Below are 20952 nucleotides of genomic sequence, written 5' to 3'. Positions count from 1 at the left end.
TTGGACTCACCGAACTTTATATAGTTTCTACATTTGACATGAAACTCTTTGAGATTCTTATTCAGCTATGAAACAATATGGGATGTAATATCCCTTAACTTAAATAAGGTCACCAAAAAGCCAAAATGTGGAAAGATACCTGGAGTAGATGATTGAGAAATGCTCAGATATGGAGACAAAAGTTTTACAGTGGCTGCACTATTCAGAAGGCCTGCTTAGAAGGTGAAAGGGAAACTGAATGTGAAAATTACAAGAAATATCCTTACCAAGTCATTTGAGAACAAGTGTTCCAGGTGGATTTATGCAAACATACTTTGAGAAGAGGCTAAGAAAAATTGTGGAAGGCAAAATTGGAGAAGAACAAGCTGGGCCAAATAAAGGTTAGGATCAGATCTCCATTTTAAGACAAGTAGAGACAACATGGGAATATAAGAAGTAATCTGTATATGTTTGTAGATGTTGAAAATTGCATTATTAAGGTGCTATTTTTAACACTATAATTTATAACACTATAATTATATGGTGCACACAGAATATTATAACAAGCAATAGTCTACATTTGAGTTCCAAGGCAGCTGTTAAAATTTAAAAGATGTCCAAGAGATGGTTTTGTGTACAAACATCCATACGTTATTCACCTGTATGGATGATATTATGAAGTGTTATTAGTTGCATTCGACCTGATATCGAAATGGATATGGTAATATCATCCCTTTACTTTATGTAAGCATACAGTAAAATATTTCTGCCAAATAATTAGACTCAATTTTTAGTGTAGATGACATTAAATATGGAAATAGACAGTAAAAAGAAAGAAATCTGGTATGGGGTGGAGGCTATTTGAATAAATTTTTATGGAATATGAGAGAAATTAGTTAAAGCACTAAACTAGCTGTATACAAAACAGTGTGCAAACCAGTTTTAACATATGGATCTGAGAACTGGGTTAGAAATAAAATAATTGATCAAAGATGGGAACAGATATGAGAGTTCTGAGAAAAATTAGGGGAGTGAACAGATGGAATCAATATGGGATGTAATATCCCTTAAGTGACCAAAATTCTGTTTAAGTGACCAAGTATGGTCACTTAAACAGAATGGAAAGGTTATTTTAAAAAAAGGTGTTTGATGCCAAATACATCATCATCATCATCATCAAATTCCTGCCATGTACCCTCAAGGGGTGTACAGGATATGACAGTACTACATGAAAAAATTACATCATTACTAACTTCCTATCTACAATTTTCCTCCAAATCAGTCTGTTACTTGTCAAGACTCCAACATTATCAGATCTTATATTTCTATCGTCTAAGGCACTTTGTACCATATCAATCCACCTATATCTTGGTCTTCCTCTGGGTCGTTTTCCTGCCAACCTGGCAGAGAACACTTGTTTTGCTAATCTTTCCTCTCCCATTCTATTTAAGTGACCATACCATCTGAGATTAGCTCTGCTAACGCATTCCTGGATGCTGACAATGTCAAGTTCTTTCCTAATATCCTCATTTTTAATATGATATTGCCATTGATGCCATCTGTTCACGCCTCTAATCTTTCTCAGGACTCTCATATCTGCGGTCTCTAGTCTTTGGTCAAGTGTTTTACTTCTGACCCAGCTCTCAGATCCATAAGTTAAAATTGGTTTGAACACAGTCTTGTATACAGCTAATTTAGTGTTCCGACTAATTTCTTTCTTATTCCATATGAATTTATTCAATTGACTTCCCACGATACCAGCTTTGCTGATTCTGTTGTCTATTTCTATATTTAGTTTACCATCTTCAGTAAAAATTGTGCCTAAGTAGCTGAAATGTTTTACTTGTTCCACAGGTTCTCCATTCACAACACAGTTGACATTTTCAATGATTCTGCCTATTTTCATTGTCTTTGTCTTTTTATTGCTGACCTTCATACCATATCTATTACAACAGGTATTCAATTTAGTCAGAGAATCTTGCAGACTTGTAGCGGATTTATTTAGAAGATATAACATCATCCACATAAAGCAAAGAGCTGACATTAACATCTCCAATTTTGATATCAGGTTTAATACCACATTCCTTCATAATGTGATCCATATAGATAATGAATAACAGAGGGGATAATGTACATCCTTGTCTCACACCAGATTTAACATTAAACCATCTTCCTGTACTTCAATTCTAACTGCTGACTCACAACTCAAATAAAGACTAAGTATTGCTTGATATAATGCCCCATTGACACCATATAACTGCAGCGTATTGAATAGCTTCTCTCTTGGCACCTTGTCATATGCCTTTTCCAAATCGACAAAACTTAAATACAGATCTTTGTTATATTCCCATGCTTTCTCGACTATTTGTCGTAAAGTGAAGATCTGATCCTGACAGCCTCTATTTGGCCTGAATCCAGCTTGTTCTTCACCAAGCTTTTCTTCCACAATTCTTCTCACTGTTTCTCAAGTATACTTGCATAGATCTTGCCAGGAACACTCAGTAGGGAAATACCTCTGTAATTCTCACATTCAGTTTTATTTCCCTTTTTATATATGGGTACTATGAGCTCTACTCCAATCATTGGGAATTCGTCCCTCTGTCCAGGCTTTCTGAACTATGCAGTGCAGCCACTGTAAGACTCTTATACCACCATAATTCAGCATTTCTGGTCGAATATCATCTACTCCTGCTGCCTTTCCACATTTCAAGCCTTTGATGGCTTTTTCTACTTCAAGTATGGATATGTATTCCTGACTGCATGCCTGGTCAGTGTTTTTTATCACTGTGCTGTCATCACTGCTTGTTTCATTTAGCAGTTTTTCAAAGTAATTACTCCATACTTCAAGGATATCTTTTTCTCCTGTTTTCATTTCACCTTTATCATCTCTAATTCCTTTTACAGCACTCTTTCCTCCATTCCTAAGCTTCTTCAACAACCTCCAGAATATTTTGCCACCTTCTTGATATTTATTTTCTATATTCTTGCCAAAGTCCTCCCATGACTTTTGTTTAGCTAGTTTTACACACTGTTTAGCTTTCTTACATTTGTCTCTGTATTCTGTAAGAGTAAAAGCTGACTTATTTGCCAGGAACTTTTGATATGCTTTCTTCTTTTCCTTCACTGCCTCTTTAACTTCCTCTGTCCACCAGGGAGTTCTGATTTTTTTATCCTTGCACACAACCTCACCACATGCCTCTCTGGCAGAATCAATCAATGTTTCCTTCAGAGTTTGCCACTGAATCTCCAAGGTTTGATTCCTGTTCTCAAACTCTTTCATTTTCTTTTCAATAATATTTCTGTATTTTAGTCTACAGTTCACATCTGAGAGCTGCTTAACTTTTATTCGCTTTAAAACTTTCTTACATGTTATTCTTTTCAATATGAAATTCAATTTTATCCTGCTCAAGACTAAATAGTGATCACTTCCAATTTCAAATCCTCTGTACACTCTGGTGTCCTGCACCAGGGACATCACTATCAACAATAACATAGTCAATGAGACTTTTCTTATTCCTAGCCTCTTCTCTCCATGTGAATTTGTGCACATTTTTATGTTGGAACATGGTGTTAGTAATAACCAGTCCATGTCCTGAGCAGAAATCCAACAGATATTTGCCATTATTATTAGCTTTGCTCTTTTCTCCAAATTTTCCCAAAATATTTTTGTATGTCTCACAATCATTTCCTACTCTACTATTTAGATCCCCAACAAGGACCAACTTTTCCTTTTTCATTGTGTCAGTTGCTTTTTCTAAAGCCTCAAAAAATTCCTCCACTTCTACCTTAGTAGAACCTTCTGTGGGACCATAGGCACAAATAAGTCTCATTGTCCAGTTCCCCATTCTCATATTTGCCCACATTACTCTACTTGAGACTGACTGCCATTCAAGAAGATTAGCCTCGTATTTTGTGTTGAATACTATGGCTACTCCTTCTTTTCCTTGATTGTCATTGCCTGAATATAACATTTTGTATTTATTGCTCAGAAAGATCTCACCAGTTTTGGTCTTTTTTGTTTCAGTCACCCCTATTATGTCGATCTGGTACTTATCTAATTCCTCAGCTAGCTCCATTTCTTTGCCATTCAGGCTTCTTACGTTGATAGTACCGATCTTTAACTCTGGTGATGTTGAGTTGGGGTTTGTTTTCAGATTTGTTCCAGTAGCTGACTTTTCGCTGTTCGCCCTGGTTCCCTGGCGAAAACAACGGGGGCCTTGTTTAACCGGGCGACGCCCCAGCCGGCATGAAATTTTGTCATGTTGTACCATCATTTTTTATTTTGATTTAACCAATAAGAATACAATTTGGTCGGCTAAATCCCAAATTGCCAGCCCATCCTCGTTCGTTCAGTATCAAAGTAGATACCCAACAGGGTGCACCACGAGAAGGTGAGGATTGGACATTAGGTCAGAAGCCCTGGTCGGTTCTCCGCATTCCTTTAAGGGCTATGTGGAGGTCTCCTCTCAGTTATACAGCTTTGACCCTTAAGCACCCCTGATGCCAAATACAGCTGGAATAATACTCAGAAGACAACCAAGATCTATGTGGATTAATGTAGTTCCTGAGAAGGCCAAAATATAAGATATGACAATATTAGAATCCTGATCCTAACAGATAACAGACTGATTTGGAGTAAGATTGTCAATAAGATATTAATAATGAAATTTTTATCATAGTATCCTGTATACCTCCTGAGGGTACATATCAGGAATTTGATGATAAGGATTAAGTAGCCAAGACGTCTTCATATGACCAAAATATTTCAGATTTAGTTTTTAAAAAATTTTTGCTTTAGTTGAGTAGTTTCTAATTTAATTTATTTATTTTTTATATGTGAATTTCATACACAAAAGGGTGTAAATCTTTCATATATTTGGATGGGTTACTTAGATAATCTGGAAACCCTGCTTTAGAGACCAAACATAGAAGTTTTCAAGCTATTTCCATTCTCCTATTATAATATACAACATTTGTTTTCAGTTATATTATACACAAGCAAATGCTTGGGTATGATTTAGTAATTTAGTATAGCAAATATAATTTCTTGTATATTATATTTTAGCATGCCAAACAAACAAAAAAAAAAACTTTTAAGAAATATTTACAGAAAGGTGATTAGTTCAAAAATGTAGCATGTACATAAATGGAAGTGTGGATTTTTTTTTATGAAGTTCAGTCAAGTGATAAAAAGGCTGGTCTAAACGGTCTAAACCTGTTATTAATAATCTATTGATTCCAGTAGCAATGTTCTGAATAGTAAATTCTGATTATTGTTAACAGACATACAAATACAGTCACTTATTCTACTTCTTGTGATCAGTGTTGCTCACTAAATGATTTTTTCTTATTTAGTGTCTTCGCACTCTGGTTGGACATACTGGGGGTGTATGGTCTTCCCAAATGTCTGGCAATATCATCATTAGTGGGTCCACTGATCGAACTTTAAAGGTGTGGAATGCAGACACAGGACAGTGTATTCATACATTATATGGACATACATCAACTGTCAGGTGTATGCATCTTCATGGTAACAAGTATGTATATTATTAGTAATAATAGTATTGTTATTGTTTTGGCATTTGGAACTGCATGATTTCTATTAATTATCCAAATTCCTAAATTATCAATTTAGGTTACATGTAATACTTCTACTACTACTATTATATGTGTTTCACTTTTATGTTTGTGAAGGGGAAATCAGAGCACCCAGAAGAAAACCGTCTCCACAATTGAAGACTAATTCTATGTTGTATTATTGGGTGTGGGGGGTGGACAACATACAGTTGCTGGGGCCAAACCAATATGTGTAACATCATGATTTACCGTGTATATATACATATATATATATATATAGGTTGGCAGTTATAGCATATCTTCACCTGCAATTTTTAGATCTAAAAGTAATACATATAACAATACTGTTGTGTTCAACAATACATATAATCATTATTTATTGGTTTTTCTTGCTCTCAACTATTAATGATAGTCTAATTATTTCTTAAAGCTAACCTAAATTCCCTGTTACAAAGATCATTCCACATATTTTTAATCCTTACGGTAAAAAATTTACTTTTATGTTTGGCTGTAGTTCTCTGTGGTAATGGTTTTATTATTCCATACATGATAAAAGTGGACTAGCAGACCATAGACTCCACATCCTCACTCCTTCAAAAGTGAACGGCTATTCTATGAATCAGCATATGCTTTTCAGAACACAATTTAAATAAATTTTGCTGTAAAAAAAAAAAAAAAAAAAACTGAGAGGCTTGGAAGACTGTCATCCTCTGCTGCTACCATTATACTAATAACAGAAATCACTTACATAAAAAATATCTTGTAATTATTAGAGAATTTCTACTCTCTTTAACTACTTTAGTACCAAAAATGGTCAAGAAGCTTCAATGAAAATTCTGAGAACAGTTAACAAAATAAGTGCAAGTTAGATTATATGATGTTACCAACATGTGGAGAACATGATCTGTAATGCATTAGTCCAGTTTTAAAGCAAAAAAAGCAATTTACCAATTTAAAAAAAAATTAACACAATAGCAAAGAGTTATTAAACTTCTCAAAAGTGGGAAAGTCGTAGGTAGTCATTAATTTAAATTTGGTTGATGGATAAAAGCTTTCTTTATTCATATTCCTTATATTTTCTTTCTTTTAGAAAATGCATCTGTTGTAACACTTCTCTGTGAAGAAATGGCAAACCAAATTTATCAGACACAGAATTTAATCAATCTTGTTGCTCTCTCTTTAAGCATACCAACACAGATCTATCCATGTGCATTTATGCTAGAGCTATGCTGTATATTATACGCGTGGATAGGCTTATGTGTTCGTCAGACATGTTGTAATAGGTTTCACGGTATAAAAAGAACACAGATGGTTAAGAAAATAACTATTTATTAACTTAAAAGCTAATATTTCGCTGGTATTATATCCAGCATCTTCAGAGCACACAACACAAAGTTTGTTACAAAGGCAAGACAACCACAATCCGGTGTAACAGTGGGGACAGTATAAGTGATTTTTTTTTTTTAACCTAGATGGCGCCATATTAGGACTTTAGTCTTGTGTTGCACGCTGCAATCACTTATACTGTCCCCACTGTTACACCGGATTGTGGTTGTCTTGCCTTTGTAACAAACTTTGTGTTGTGTGCTCTGAAGATGCTGGATATAAAACCAGCGAAATATTAGCTTTTAAGTTAATAAATAGTTATTTTCTTAACCATCTGTGTTCTTTTTATACCGTGAAACCTATTACAATATGCTGTATATTCATTCATCTTCAAGGCCCACCTTTCCTAACTGGATTGTGGGGGACAGCAGCTGCAAGAGGAACTTCCAATGGTCATGATCCTCTGCCACCAAGCTCAGGTGTTCTGGTGGGACTCCCAAACATGTCCACCCAAGGTTTTGGATATAATCTATCCAGTGAGTCTTTGACCTTCCACTTGGTCTCCCACCCTCTGGCTTGGAAAAGAGGACCTGCTGGGGGAGCCTCTCTTGTGGCATTCTGACCAGGTGCCCGTACCAACGTACTGTGATCTTTCAACACGGAGAAGCAACGGTTGAGTATTGAGGGTTTCCCGAATTGCAGAGCTTCTGACTCTGTCGAGTCTTGTCAGCCCCGCAACCCCCTCGAAGGAACCTAATTTCAGCCGCTTGGATTCGTGTCCACATTCTTCCGGTCATTACCCAACTCTCATAACCATAGGTGAGGATGGGGACATAGGCTGTATTGAAGACAGCCAGCTTTGCCTATTGGCTTAACTCCCTCTTCAATACTACTGAACGGCCAAGTTCCCGCAATATTGTGCTTGCTGAGCCAATCTGAGTATCTAGCTCTTCGTCTCACTTTTCATCACTCATGAATATGGACCCAAGGTATTTAAACTTCTCCACCTGCCTCAGTGGGACTCCACTCACATGTAGGGTACACTGGGATGGTTGTCTTGAGACCACAAATGTTTCAGTTTTGGCCACACTGATCTTCATTCCGGCCTCTGCACAAACAGCTACAAACCTATCCAGGGTCTGCTGGAGGTCTTCTGTGGAAAAGCTAAGTAGAACTAGGTCATCTGCAAAAAGCAGACGTCCAATGCTACATCTTCCAATTCTGACACACTCACTGCCTCAGCTGTACCTATCAATCCAGTCCATAAATATTATGAATAGGAGGGATGACAGAACACACCCTTGGCAGAGGCCAATGGAGACTATGCTGTATAGACTTCTAAAAAAATCCTTTAGGAGAATACTCTTTGAAGACCCCCATCGTAAGGTCTTTCTGTCTTTATTGGTAATGACTTCATACTTTAAGAATTCGAAGAGTTTTTTTTTTTTTTTTTTTTTTTGTTAACTCACCTTTTAATTAATTTAGATGTGTTATCTCTTTTCACAAATATTCTGTTGGCTGATATGTTATAATTACTACAGAAAGATATTCTGCCTGATAATGTATTATTTGACACCTCTAGGGAATCCAAAGATTCATCAAGGGAGGGCACCTGCTCTACAGCTCTGTCTCCATCACTCAGTCTACCAACTAACCACAACTACACCAACGCCATCTACTGCTGACTACCACCACTGCTATTTCCACAAACATCCATGTCCACAGCGGGATTCGAACCCACAGCCCTAGCCCTTTGGCTGGAGAGCGGATACGCTAACCACTCGGGCAGCCAGGCTGGCTGAGTGGTTAGCATATCCTCTTATTATTAATGCATAATTATTTTTATTGTTGAAATAAACTTTAGAAATTGAAAGAACTATAATTGGTTCTGTTTCTCCTGCCCTAACTAGTACATAGAGCATTTCAAGCACTTTCTCTCCCAAGCCTTCTGTGTTCAGGAGATCTACCTAGTCTAGCCATAAATACTGTTACAACTTTAACAGCAGATACCTAGAAAACACATATATAATGTGCATATAGCAGCACTCAATGTTCGAAATCTTCCCCTTTTGCCTTCCCGCACACTTGAAGTCTGTGAGGCCACATATCAATGGTGGCACTGCTCGCTCCAAATCCACCTTCAGACTGGCAATGCTGGGGTGTCATTTCTTGCAGACTACTCTCTCTCTCTCTCTCTCTCTCTCAAACTTCAACCACCATTCGAAGTTCAATGGATTCACATCAGGACTTGCAGATGGCCAATCGAATGGTGATATCTGATCAGGCCCATTTGCCTCCAACCACTGTTATGTGGTCCTCACCTTATGTGCAGGGGCTGAGTCCTGTTGGAGGGCCACTGCCTGCTGTGAAACAAGGTGTTGTTCGGGGGCCATTAATGTTCCAGCACGGTGTCTTAATACACTCCGGCCCCTTTCTCCCAGAAATATGGCACATAATGTACAACCATCTAGAGCATACATCCAATCATTTAGGCAGTTAAGTGGTTTAGGTGATGAAAATCTTCTCATCTGTGAAGAGGATATCTCTGTGTCGCCTTTCCTTCATGCTCACACAGTGATCGGAATACATCTTAAAAATTATGGAAACAATTATCGTGTTAGAGTAAAACTTCTGTTTAATATAAACCAAAATAATCACTCGACATTTTGACCTTCACATTAAGGTCATCGTCTGGAGTATACACATATATACAAAGGAACAAGCTGCACTACAATTTATGGTATGCTGAAGTTACATTTATTTGGTCAACCATTAAAACTATTGGCCTGACCTCTGATTGTTAAACAATACCTTCCTACATCAAAGCTAGAGTCCTGTTATTATTATTATCTATTAGGTTACAAAATTAAATTAAATGAAGCTAGAGAATATACATATAAATTGTAACAAACCAGTTACAATATTACCAGGATGGTGGTCAATAAAAGCTGAAAAATTGCTTAGTCCTAAAATCAGGGTTTTGGAGCACGAAGCAGGCCTCTCAGATCACCTTAACACCCTACACCAAACTGATTGGAAAAGTACTTGTTCTTTACATAATACAAAAACCTGGTATGAATGGAAATTTAAACAAGCCTGTGAAATTTTGATTAACCGCCCTAATCTTAACAGTAATGGTGGCATACAAATCCCAAGAATTTGGATGGCATACATTCAGCCCACTTAGTTCTTCAATTTTTCCAGCAAACCCTGACTTTAGGACTCTAAGCAATTTTTATGTATATTTATATGAGTAAAAAAAAAATTATGTGAACATGTCACTCTCTAGCTTAATTTAATTTTGTAACATAATAGATAATAACATAACAAGAAGTTTTTCTCCACCAGAGGTCAGGTCAGTAGTTTTAATGATGACCTTAATCTGAAAGTCAAAATGTCAAGTGATTATTTTGGTTTATGTTAAACTGAAGTTTTACTCTAACTTAGTAATTGTTTCCATAATTTTTAAGATGCATATCTCTGTGTCTGTTGTTTGTATACCACAGAAGTTCCTTTGATTTTATCACCCGCTGCATAAGCCATGGGGGTTAAGAAGTAGAGTCCAGTATAGTGACAGTAGGCTCTCACCCCCAGATCATCAGTTAGTAAACCTGATATTCTCTGTGAAACGTTCATCTCTCATGACATCAATTTCTGCATTCTTGCAGGATCCCAGTTTCATTTGCAGAGACTGTTCCTAGAAGCTGCTTGTGTTGTACAGAATCCAGTGAACGGTAATAAAAATGATGGTTTAATTCTACATAAATTTGGAGCACCATCCAATCTGCTTGTCAGCAATAATCACAGAAAATCACTGCAGAGTGTGCCACTATTACCCTCCAATTATTACCGTGCTACAAAATTCACATTAGTTTGACCATATGATTGCATTTTTATCAATATATGAAAGTTTTAAGAGTGTTTAGCACATTAGTGCTCATCTTAATTGGTCTAATGCAATTAATTGTAACCATATCTGTGCAGATGTGTTTGTTTTAAGATACTGTATATTGTTTTAAAAGTATATTAGAAAACAGTAATGAAGGAGAATGCTATATTTGGTTGGTATATTTGAATTACTCAAAGGTGTAAAATTTGGAAGAGGAGGACGAGGCTTACCTCCTTCGACTACAATACTGTTTCCCAATGTAAATATGGGCAAAAAAGTTATACATTTATTGAAAATTATATATAAAAACTTGCCTACCACGTCAGTTCGCACTTCATGCATGCAAAACAGATGAAACTCAGAAAACAGAAACATTAACTCATGACAAATGGCAACATTCAGTTGAGTTGGTTGACACAATAAACGTATTGTGCCAACCAATACACAGCCTCTAGGTGCTGATTTGCTCATCCTGCCTCATCTTCTAATCAGTTTAAAACTACTAGAACGCTAACAATTTGATCTGCTGTGCCATAATGTACTTCTTTTCAAAGGGCTCAAAGGTGTATGTATGTATTTTGAATGTGAACACGAATGTGATGCAATGTTTATGCATCGAAAAGTGTCCTCTTCATGAAGCATTAGTTTATTGTGTTTGCTTTTAGGAATCACGCGAAGTCTGGAGACAATTAGGGGAGTCTTTAACAGGAATAAATGCAAAAATATAATATCACTGATATTGCTATATGATGGGTGAACACCGCACACCCTGAATATTTGCCCCTGCTCTCCATACACATGACTGTCCTTGCTCTGGAGCTCATTTTAATATTCAGTATGCCTTTGATAATGCTAGCTTGAGCTGGAAAAATGGGAGGTTGTAAATATTTAGTTTATTCAGTAAATTATCTGCTTCATTCCTGTTTCTATGTAGTTTTATTCTAGATATATTAACATGAATCACCACAACTACAGAAATCTCAATATGGAAATTTCAAATAATAATTTTAAAGAAAGGTAACCTTCTGCACAGGATTTGCTCTTGCACCTTGTATTTTCTCTGTCATGACTGTCTAATTTGATTTTTCTAATATTGTCATATATATCATGTAACAACTATTGAGAAGACTTATTCCACAATAATTTTCAGTCTTTATGGTTGCCTTTTTTATACTGGGATAGCTGACTTTGTTAGGTTTCTGGTGGTTGTTCTCTATCCTGTATTCTATTTAGGAAATCTGTAATCTTGATTTACAGATTTCCTAAATAGAATACAGGATAGAGAACAACCACCAGAAACCTAACAGAAAGTCAGCTATCCCAGTATAAAAAAAAAAGCAACTATAAAGACTGAAAATTATTATGGAATAAGTCTTCTCAATAGTTGTTCCATGCTGATACCATCTTCTCTTATTGTTTTTGAAGTTGTTTAATATTTCATTAAATTCCTGTTCAGAAACATGTTTTGTCAGTTTATTGAGGTGTTTGTAACTCTTTTGTACTATGCAACCATAAATCCTGAAAAAAATTGTACCCCTGTAGTTTTATTGATCACACTGATTCTTACATTCTCTCTTGTTTCTTGATTTAGATTATTTAAAATTGTGTAAGTTATTGGATTGAATTTTGTTAAATATGTAAATATGAAGAATTTATATCCCCCATACAGAATAATATTGATATTATTAAAACAGTTCTTTTAGCCTGTATAATTCTTTCACTGGGAAAAATAAATAAATATAAGCATCTTGTTTCATTTCAGCTTATATCTGGAAGTTAGATACAGGCAAATATCGCCATTGATGGAAATATCTCTATCAAAAATTCCTCAAGCCCTAGGTGCAATATTCAGTATCTCAAAATCAAGAACCACAAATGTCATTTATGTGTGTGTGACCAGTAACAATCTTTTTGTCACTCACTGATTGAGACAAAAACGTATCAAATGAATGTATCAAAATTCAAGAAAATAAGTGTTCATGGGAAATAAGGAATTGTTGTTTACTCTAAGGACACGTGCTAGTGTTTACAAAATAGCGCATGTTCCCTCTCTCTCTTTTGAAACAATTTATTATTGTGAACTTCTCTGTGAATTATTGTGAATGTCTGGTGGCTGCTAACAGAGAGTGGATAAAATGTATGGGAAATAACAACTTAACCATCATAAGGATCTCCATATTCTATCACCTATTCGCTTAAAGTCCTGCAACACGATCTGGAAAAATGAGTAACCAGATGTATATTCTCCTGAAACTGAATGGAATCACTGACTTACTTCAACAATAAAAAATGGACACCTCATTACAGATCCCACAACAGTAACCCCTGGCTTTGACCTGCCCAAGTGGCAATGGAGCACACTCAACTGCTTGAGGAGAGGCTGTGCCAGATGTGCTACTATGATGTACAAGTGGGCCTGCATCAATCCTCAGCATGTGACTGTGGTGCTGATCAACAACAGACCGTCAATCATATTATTCAGCACTGCCCACTGTAGAGTTTTCAGGGCAATCCAATTAGAGACAATTTGAACTTAAATTTGCGATTTTTAGCATGTAATTTTAGTATATATATATATATATATATAGACAGTCATCCCTCGACTTACGTCCATTTGAGTTACATCCTCTCTAAGATATGTCCATGATCCCAAAAGGGAATAAATAACATTTTCGGCTATACTTTCGAACAAGATGCAAGTGAGTGTAAGGTAAAGCATGCACAGTGACAACAGCGTTTCAGTGGTAACCTCCCTCAGCACATGTGTCTTCAACAGTTCTGTTGATTTTGTGTTTGAGAAATGGGTTATTTGTGTATTTATCGTTAAATATTTTGCGATGTTTTGTGCAACATAGCCCCTACATGCACAACCAAAAAACCTAGTGAAGAATCAGAGAAAAAGAGGTGAGCAATTGATCTTGAAAAGAAGTTGCAAGTTATTAAGCAAGATGAAGCAGGTAAGCCCATCAATGTGATCGCACATGACTTCGGATGGTCTCATTCTACAGTGATGTCCATTTTGAAAAATAAGGATAAAATCATAGAGGCTGTAAAAGGATTTGCTTCCATTACATTGATGATAGTGACGAAGCAATGACAAGGTCCTATCGGTGATATGGAAAAGCTACTTGCATCATGGATAGAGGACCTGAACGAAAAGCGCATACCCCTTAGCACTGTTACCCTAACTGGCCACTAAGTGCCCAGTACTAAGTCTCTTCAACATGTTGAAGGAGAAAGCAGAACCCGATTATGACTACGAAGTCAACATTTCTTCCAGTTGGCTCATGAGATTCAAGCAGCATTTTGTGCTGCATAATGTGAAAATGTATGGGAATCTGCAAGTGCTGAGAAGGCCAAGGAGTTTGTGGGAAAATTGGATAAAATTATTACGGAGGAAAATTGCTTGCCACAGCAAATATTTAATATGGATGAGACGTCATTGTTTCAGAAAAAAATGCCTGAGCAGACATTCATCCACAAAAAGCTAAAATCTATACCTAATTTCAAAGCTCTTAATGCCCGTATTACAATTCTGTTATGGGTAATGTGGCTGGATATGAACTGAAACCATTGATATGTCACAGTGAGAATCCACAAATTTCAAAAACATTAGGATGCATACTCTTCTAGTTCATTATTGGAGCAATAAGAAGTCATGGATGACTCAAAAATTGTTTGAGGATGCCTTAATCAACTATTATGCGAGTGAATTGGAAAGCTATTGTGTGAAAGAAAATGTAGAATTTCAAATTTTATTAATTCTAAATAATTCTCCAGGTCATCCGTCTTATACGTCTTATGGTGATCTTCATCAAGGTCATGTTTCTCCTCCAAACACTACTTCATTGATCCGACCGATGGATCAGAGAGTTCTTGCAGTGTTTAAGGCTTATTATCTGAGGCTGCCTTAATCAACTGTTATGCGAGTGAATTGGAACGCTATTGTGTGAAAGAAAATGTAGAATTTAAAATTTTATTAATTCTAAATAATGATCCATGTCATCCATCTTATACGTCTTATGGTGATCTTCACCAAGCTCAAGGTCATGTTTCTCCTCCAAACACTACTTCATTGATCCAACCGATGGATCAGAGAGTTCTTGCAGTGTTTAAGGCTTATTGTCTACGGAGATCTTTTTCACAAGCCATTTCTGCTACTGAAGGAAATGACCAGACTCTCATGCAATTCTGGAAACATTCAATATTTATCATGCTATTAAAAATATTGCTGTGGCTTGGGATGAAGTGACCACTCAATGTGTGAGTGGCATATGGAAAAAAGACATTAAATAGGTTTGTGCATGATTTTGGAAGTTTGTAATAGTGGTCCTAGCAAACAATCTGAATCTTGAAGTGAATGATGACAACATAATTCAATCATAGAAAGTTCTCCCTGAAGAGTTGACCAACGAAGAATTGGTCAAACTGGAGGAACAACTGTTGCGGAAGAAGACGAGAAATGGAAGAGTAGAAAATAGAAACAGGAAGGGGTAGTTAAACAATTTACAATGAAGGATCTTGCAGAAATGTTCTTTGCAGTTAGCGATGTTCTCAAAATGGCTGAAGACATGGACCCCAGTGTTGAACGCTACTTAATAATAGAAACGAAAGTACATGATGCGTTTGCTTGCTATGAACAAATTTATGATGAAAAGAAGAGGAATAAGCAAAGCACATTGGACATGCTCATCAAAAAAACAAAGGTTACACCAGAAGAGCCACAGCCTGATCATTCACAGGGAAGGCAATGAAGATGTGATTGTGAAGGGAGATTTGGGTGATTATTATCCTGTTTTATAGTGGCAGTAACACACAGTGCAGTTTTATAATAAGGTTGAAAAATTAAAATGATAGTATACTTATTACGGTGAAGTCCCCTAATCCCTATAACTCTGTTGATTTAATGTATCGACTTACATCCTGCCAGATGGAACGGAACCTGGATGTAAGTTGAAGGATGACTATATATATATATACATATATATATATATTTTTTTTTTTTTTCCCACTTTTTCTATTTTTATCTTTCTATTTGCACAAGCCCAACCCATACAAAATGTATGTATGTATGGATTCTTATAACCAGGGCACTTACTCATGTTTGGGATACTGTATTAAATGCTTTTATCAAGAGAAATACACAAACTTGGGAGAATAGTGATACACATTCGTTAGGCAATGCGTGTAGGTATACTGGGATAAGAGGAAGTTTAGATGTGCATGTGTGTTGTGTATTCCTCTGTGTGTGTCACTATGTTCAGCCAGGTAGTATTTTTCAAGTTCACCTGGCATTACTTGGTAGTGCAAAGCATAGTCAACCTCTTGAAAAATTGCATATGAGTTAACATGATTTCATGGTTTGGTGATTTTACTTTCCTGTTTATTTATTACTTATGAACAAATTCATGCATTACAGACACATGTTACCTCGTGTACTGCTGTAATCCTTGCACCAATAAACCTTAAACCAACCAACAACACGCATGCTTTATAGGAGAAACAATGATACTGTAAACTCATGCTCAAAATGGTAGATAGCAGCCAGTTGCCATATACAGTGTCTTTTTGTGCACACCAAACTACTTTATGTTCTTAGTGTAACAATGTGTACACACTTGAAATTTTTTTTTATATATTTTGTAAATCTGTCTTCTTCCATGAAAATTATGCCTTTGAGCTAGGATTAATGTCTTTTAATTTCATATATTACAGACTCAACTACACTGGTACAACTACGTTAGATTGTTTGGAATATTACCACTACTTGTTGCTTGCAAAGCTGGAGCTTTGCATTCATTGATTTTTGAATTTAGGATAGCACAGGGTCTAAATAACTTCCTTAATTTCTATTCCTAGCTTTTTTTTTTTTTTTTTTTTTTTTTTTTTGGCGTACTATATTATGTGTACTAAGTTTTGCATCAGTCAACAAATCCTAGCTTATGTAAAATTCAGGTTACATAAAGGCTTGTTGAATAGAATTTTTACATAATCCAGGGAGTAGCTGAACAAATTCCAAGTTCATTCCAAATGCTCGCACAAACATAGTAGTATGTTTACTCTCAGCACTGAAATTTAGCTTTCGTGTGGAGTATGTTGCCAAAGAAAAAACTAATTATGGCAATACAGGAATCTTTTACTTTACACAGTTTCAGATAACATGCTTTTCGAACGAAGACTATTAGTAAACCAATACAAACACCATAACACTTAACACATTCTGTTCACGCTAGTCCAGATGAAACTTCCTGGACTCTCATCATCAAATTCCTGACATGTACCCTCAATGGGTGTACAGGATATGATAGTACTACATGAAAAATTTACATTATTACTAACTTCCTATCTACAGTTTTCCTCCAAATCAGTCTGTTACTTGTCAAGACTCCAGCATTATCAGATCTTATATTTCTATTGTCAAAGGCACTTTGTACTGTATCAATCCACCTATATCTTGGTCTTCCTCTGGGTCGTTTTCCTGCCAACCTGGCAGAGAACACTTGTTTTTGTTAATCTTTCCTCACCCATTCTGTTTAAGTGACTATACCACCTGAGATTAGCTCTGCATCAGCATTCCTGGATTGTGACAATGTGATTTCCTAATTTCCTCATTTTTAATATGATATTGCCATTGATGCCATCTGTTCACGCCTCTAATCTTTCTCAGGACTCTCATATCAGCGGTCTCTAGTCTTTGGTCAAGTGTTTTACTTCTGACCCAGCTCTCAGATCCATAAGTTAAAACTGGTTTGAACACTGTCTTGTATACAGCTAATTTAGTGTTCCGACTAATTTCTCTCTTATTCCATATGAATTTATTCAATTGACTTCCTACCATACCAGCTTTGTTGATTCTGTTGTCTATTTCCATATTTAATTTACCATCTTCACTAAAAATCGTGCCTAAGTAGCTGAAATGTTTTACTTGTTCCACAGGTTCTCCTTGCACAACGCAGTTGACATTTTCAATGATTCTACCTATTTTCATTGTCTTTGTCTTTTTATTGCTGACCTTCATACCATATCTATTACAACAGTTATTCAATTTAGTCAGGGAATCTTGCGAACTTATAGCAGATTTATTTAGAAGTATAAAATCATCCACATAAAGCAAAGAGCTGACATTCACATCTCCAATTCTGATATCATGTTTAATACCACTTTCCTTCATAATGTGATCTATAGATAATGAATAACAGAGGAGATAATGTACATCCTTGTCTCATACTAGCTTTAACATTAAACCATCTTCCTGTACTTCCTTCAATTCTAACTGCTGACTTACAACTCAAATAAAGACTAAGTATTGCTTGATATAATGCCCCACTGACACCATATAACTGTAGTGTATTGAATAGCTTCTCTCTTGGCACCTTGTCATATGCCTTTTCCAGATCGACAAAACTTAAATACAGATCATGCTTTCTCGACTATTTGTCGTAAAGTGAAGATCTGATCCTGACAGCCTCTATTTGGCCTGAATCCAGCTTGTTCTTCACCAAGCTTTTCTTCCACAATTCCTCTCAACCATTTCTCAAGTATACTTGCATAGATCTTGCCAGGAACACTCAGCAGTGAAATACCTCTGTAATTCTCACATTCAGTTTTATTTCCCTTTTTATATATGGGTACTATGAGAGCTCTACTCCAATCATCGGGAATTCGTCCCTCTGTCCAGGCTTTCTGAACTATGCAGTGCAGCCACTGTAAGACTCTTATACCACCATACTTCAGCATTTCTGGTCGAATACGTATGCCTGACTGTATGCCTGTTGAGTGTTTTTTACCACTGTGCTATCACTGCTTGTTTCATTTAGCAAATTTTCGAAGTAATTACTCCATACTTCAAGGATATCTTTTTCTCCCATTTTCATGTCACCTTTATCATCTCTAATTCCTTGTACATCTCTTTCCGCCATTTCTAAGCTTCTTCAACAACCACCAGAATATTTTGCCACCTTCTTGATATTTATTTTCTATATTCTTGCCAAAGTCCTCCCATGACTTTTGTTTAGCTAGTTTTACACAGTGTTTAGCATTCTTACATTTGTCTCTGTATTCTCTCAGAGCACAAGCTGACTTATTTGCCAGGAACTTTTGATATGCTGTCTTCTTTTCCTTCACTGCATCTTTAACTTCCTGTGTCCACCATGGAGTTCTGATTTTTCTATCCTTGCAGACAACCTCGCCACATGCCTCTCTGGCTGAATCAATCAGTGTTTTCTTCAAGGCTTGCCACTGAATCTCCAAAGTTTGGTTCCTGTTCTCAAACTCTTTCATTTTTTTTTTCAATAATCTTTGTGTAGTTTAGTCCACAGTTCGTATCTGAGAGCTGCTCAACTTTTATTCACTTTAAAACTTTCTTATATGTTATTCTTTTCAATATGAAATTCAATTTTATCCTGCTCAAGTCTAGATCACTTCCAATTTCAAATTCTCTGTACACTCTGGTGTCCTGCACCAGGGAGAAAACATAACTATCAACAATAACATAGTCAATGAAACTTTTCTTATTCCTTGGTTCTTCTCTCCATGTGAATTTGTGGACATTTTTATGTTGGAACATGGTGTTAGTAATAACCAGTCCATGTCCTGAGCAGAAATCCAACAGGTATTTGCCATTATTATTAACTTTGCTCTTTTCTCCAAATTTTCCCAAAATATTTTTGTATGTCTGACAATCATTTCCTACTCTGCTGTTTAGATCCCCAACAAGGACAAACTTTTCCTTTCTCATTGTGTCAGTTGCTTTCTCTAAACATTAAAAAATTCTTCCACTTCTACCTTAGTAGAACCTTCTGTGGGACCATAGGCACAAATAAGTCTCATTGTCCAGTTCACCATTCTAATATTTGCCCACATCACTCTACTTGACACTGCCTGCCATTCAAGAAGATGAACCTCGTATTTTGTGTTGAATACTATGGCTATTCCTTCTTTACTATGGCTACTTCTCCTGGACTCTTTAATCTTCAAACAAGGCATGATTTTTTTCCTGTCACTAAATACAATATAGAGACAAAGTCAGTTTACTGTTAGCAATAATTAGTGGAATTAGAGACAACTGGAATGAATAACTATAGAATAACACATAATACCACATTAAAAATAAATTTATTGTGTAAATATTTCATCTTGCATATCATAAGAAATCATCAGTAACAGCAAACAACAAGGAATTGAATAAAGAAATAGTAGAGGGAATGCGTTAAATGGTATCCCTCTGTGTATTCACTCGCTTGTTCATGGATTAAAACTGTTGGGTTGAAAATAATTAAAATAGTTAAAAATATAATATAAGAGATAACATATATTTAATACGATTGAGGATAGCAATCTGGAATAAAAACGATTTTACAGTATCCATTTTATTCCACCAAACACATTATCTAACTAAAAACATTGTCCCTAACCATCCTCTTTCAAATTTTCAGTTGAAAGAGGATGCTGGAAATACATGATGACCTTTTTTATAATGCAGTTATTGAATGCAGAAAGCAAACGAGTTATGTAAAGTAAATTATATACTTGAAATCAGAATTTGCAAATAGTAATTTTACAAAAAAAAAAAAAAAAATTAACCCAAAACATGCAAATTAGTAGGCCATGTGTATGTTGAAAACATAAAAATGTGCCTGCCCCATATGGATGGAACATAATATACAATCATTCGAATTCCTGTTTGGAATAAAGGCACTGCTCTCCGTCGAGTACTATTGTTCAACAAACTATCTTTTTCAAAAGTTTCTCATAATTTTCTTTTAGGTATACTCATATGTATATTTATGAATACATGTTGTGCAGTGTTTAAATAAACTTGAAATTATTTCAAACATTTTATAATCCTTTATAGTTATATACATTGGCAGTAAAACAAATATATGTTGAAAAATTTCGTAAAGATTTTGGAAGACCCATGGATGAATTATGTTTTTTTTTTTTTTTTTTTAGTCCTTATTACATTCATTTAAACGTTTTTGCTTGGTACTCCATTTTCTCGGGATACATTAACTATGCAGAGGGATTCCTAGAAATTCCTGTAAAATAAATATTCAGATGATTCAGGATGCATATAAAGGTGCATATGTGAATTGATACTGTTTTCTGGGATCTATTCATGTGAAGCTCATTTTGGTCTTAGCCAAAAGTGCCAGAGAAATAAATATCTGGGAGATGCCTCA

General features: G+C 35.8%; 1 protein-coding gene across 2 annotated transcripts in view; it reads left to right on the top strand.

The window, feature by feature from the left end:
• The window catches only part of LOC150104101 (F-box/WD repeat-containing protein 7-like), a 234683-nt gene that overhangs the window by 193840 nt on the left and 19891 nt on the right, over positions 1-20952 (top strand). For both annotated transcript variants that reach the window (XM_090396763.1, XM_090396761.1), the window contains exon 9: positions 5335-5516. In XM_090396763.1, the coding sequence (XP_090252889.1) occupies positions 5335-5516 (182 nt within the window). The remainder of the gene's footprint in view (positions 1-5334; positions 5517-20952) is intronic.

This window comes from Typopeltis vanoorti, chromosome 8 (genome assembly GCF_054136105.1).
Source record: "Typopeltis vanoorti isolate ZY-2024b chromosome 8, IOZ_Tvanoo_1.0, whole genome shotgun sequence".
In the NCBI taxonomy this organism is placed as follows: domain Eukaryota; kingdom Metazoa; phylum Arthropoda; class Arachnida; order Uropygi; family Thelyphonidae; genus Typopeltis; species Typopeltis vanoorti.
The sequence above is the reverse complement of the archived record's forward strand: the minus strand, read 5'-3'. Positions and strand labels throughout refer to the sequence as shown.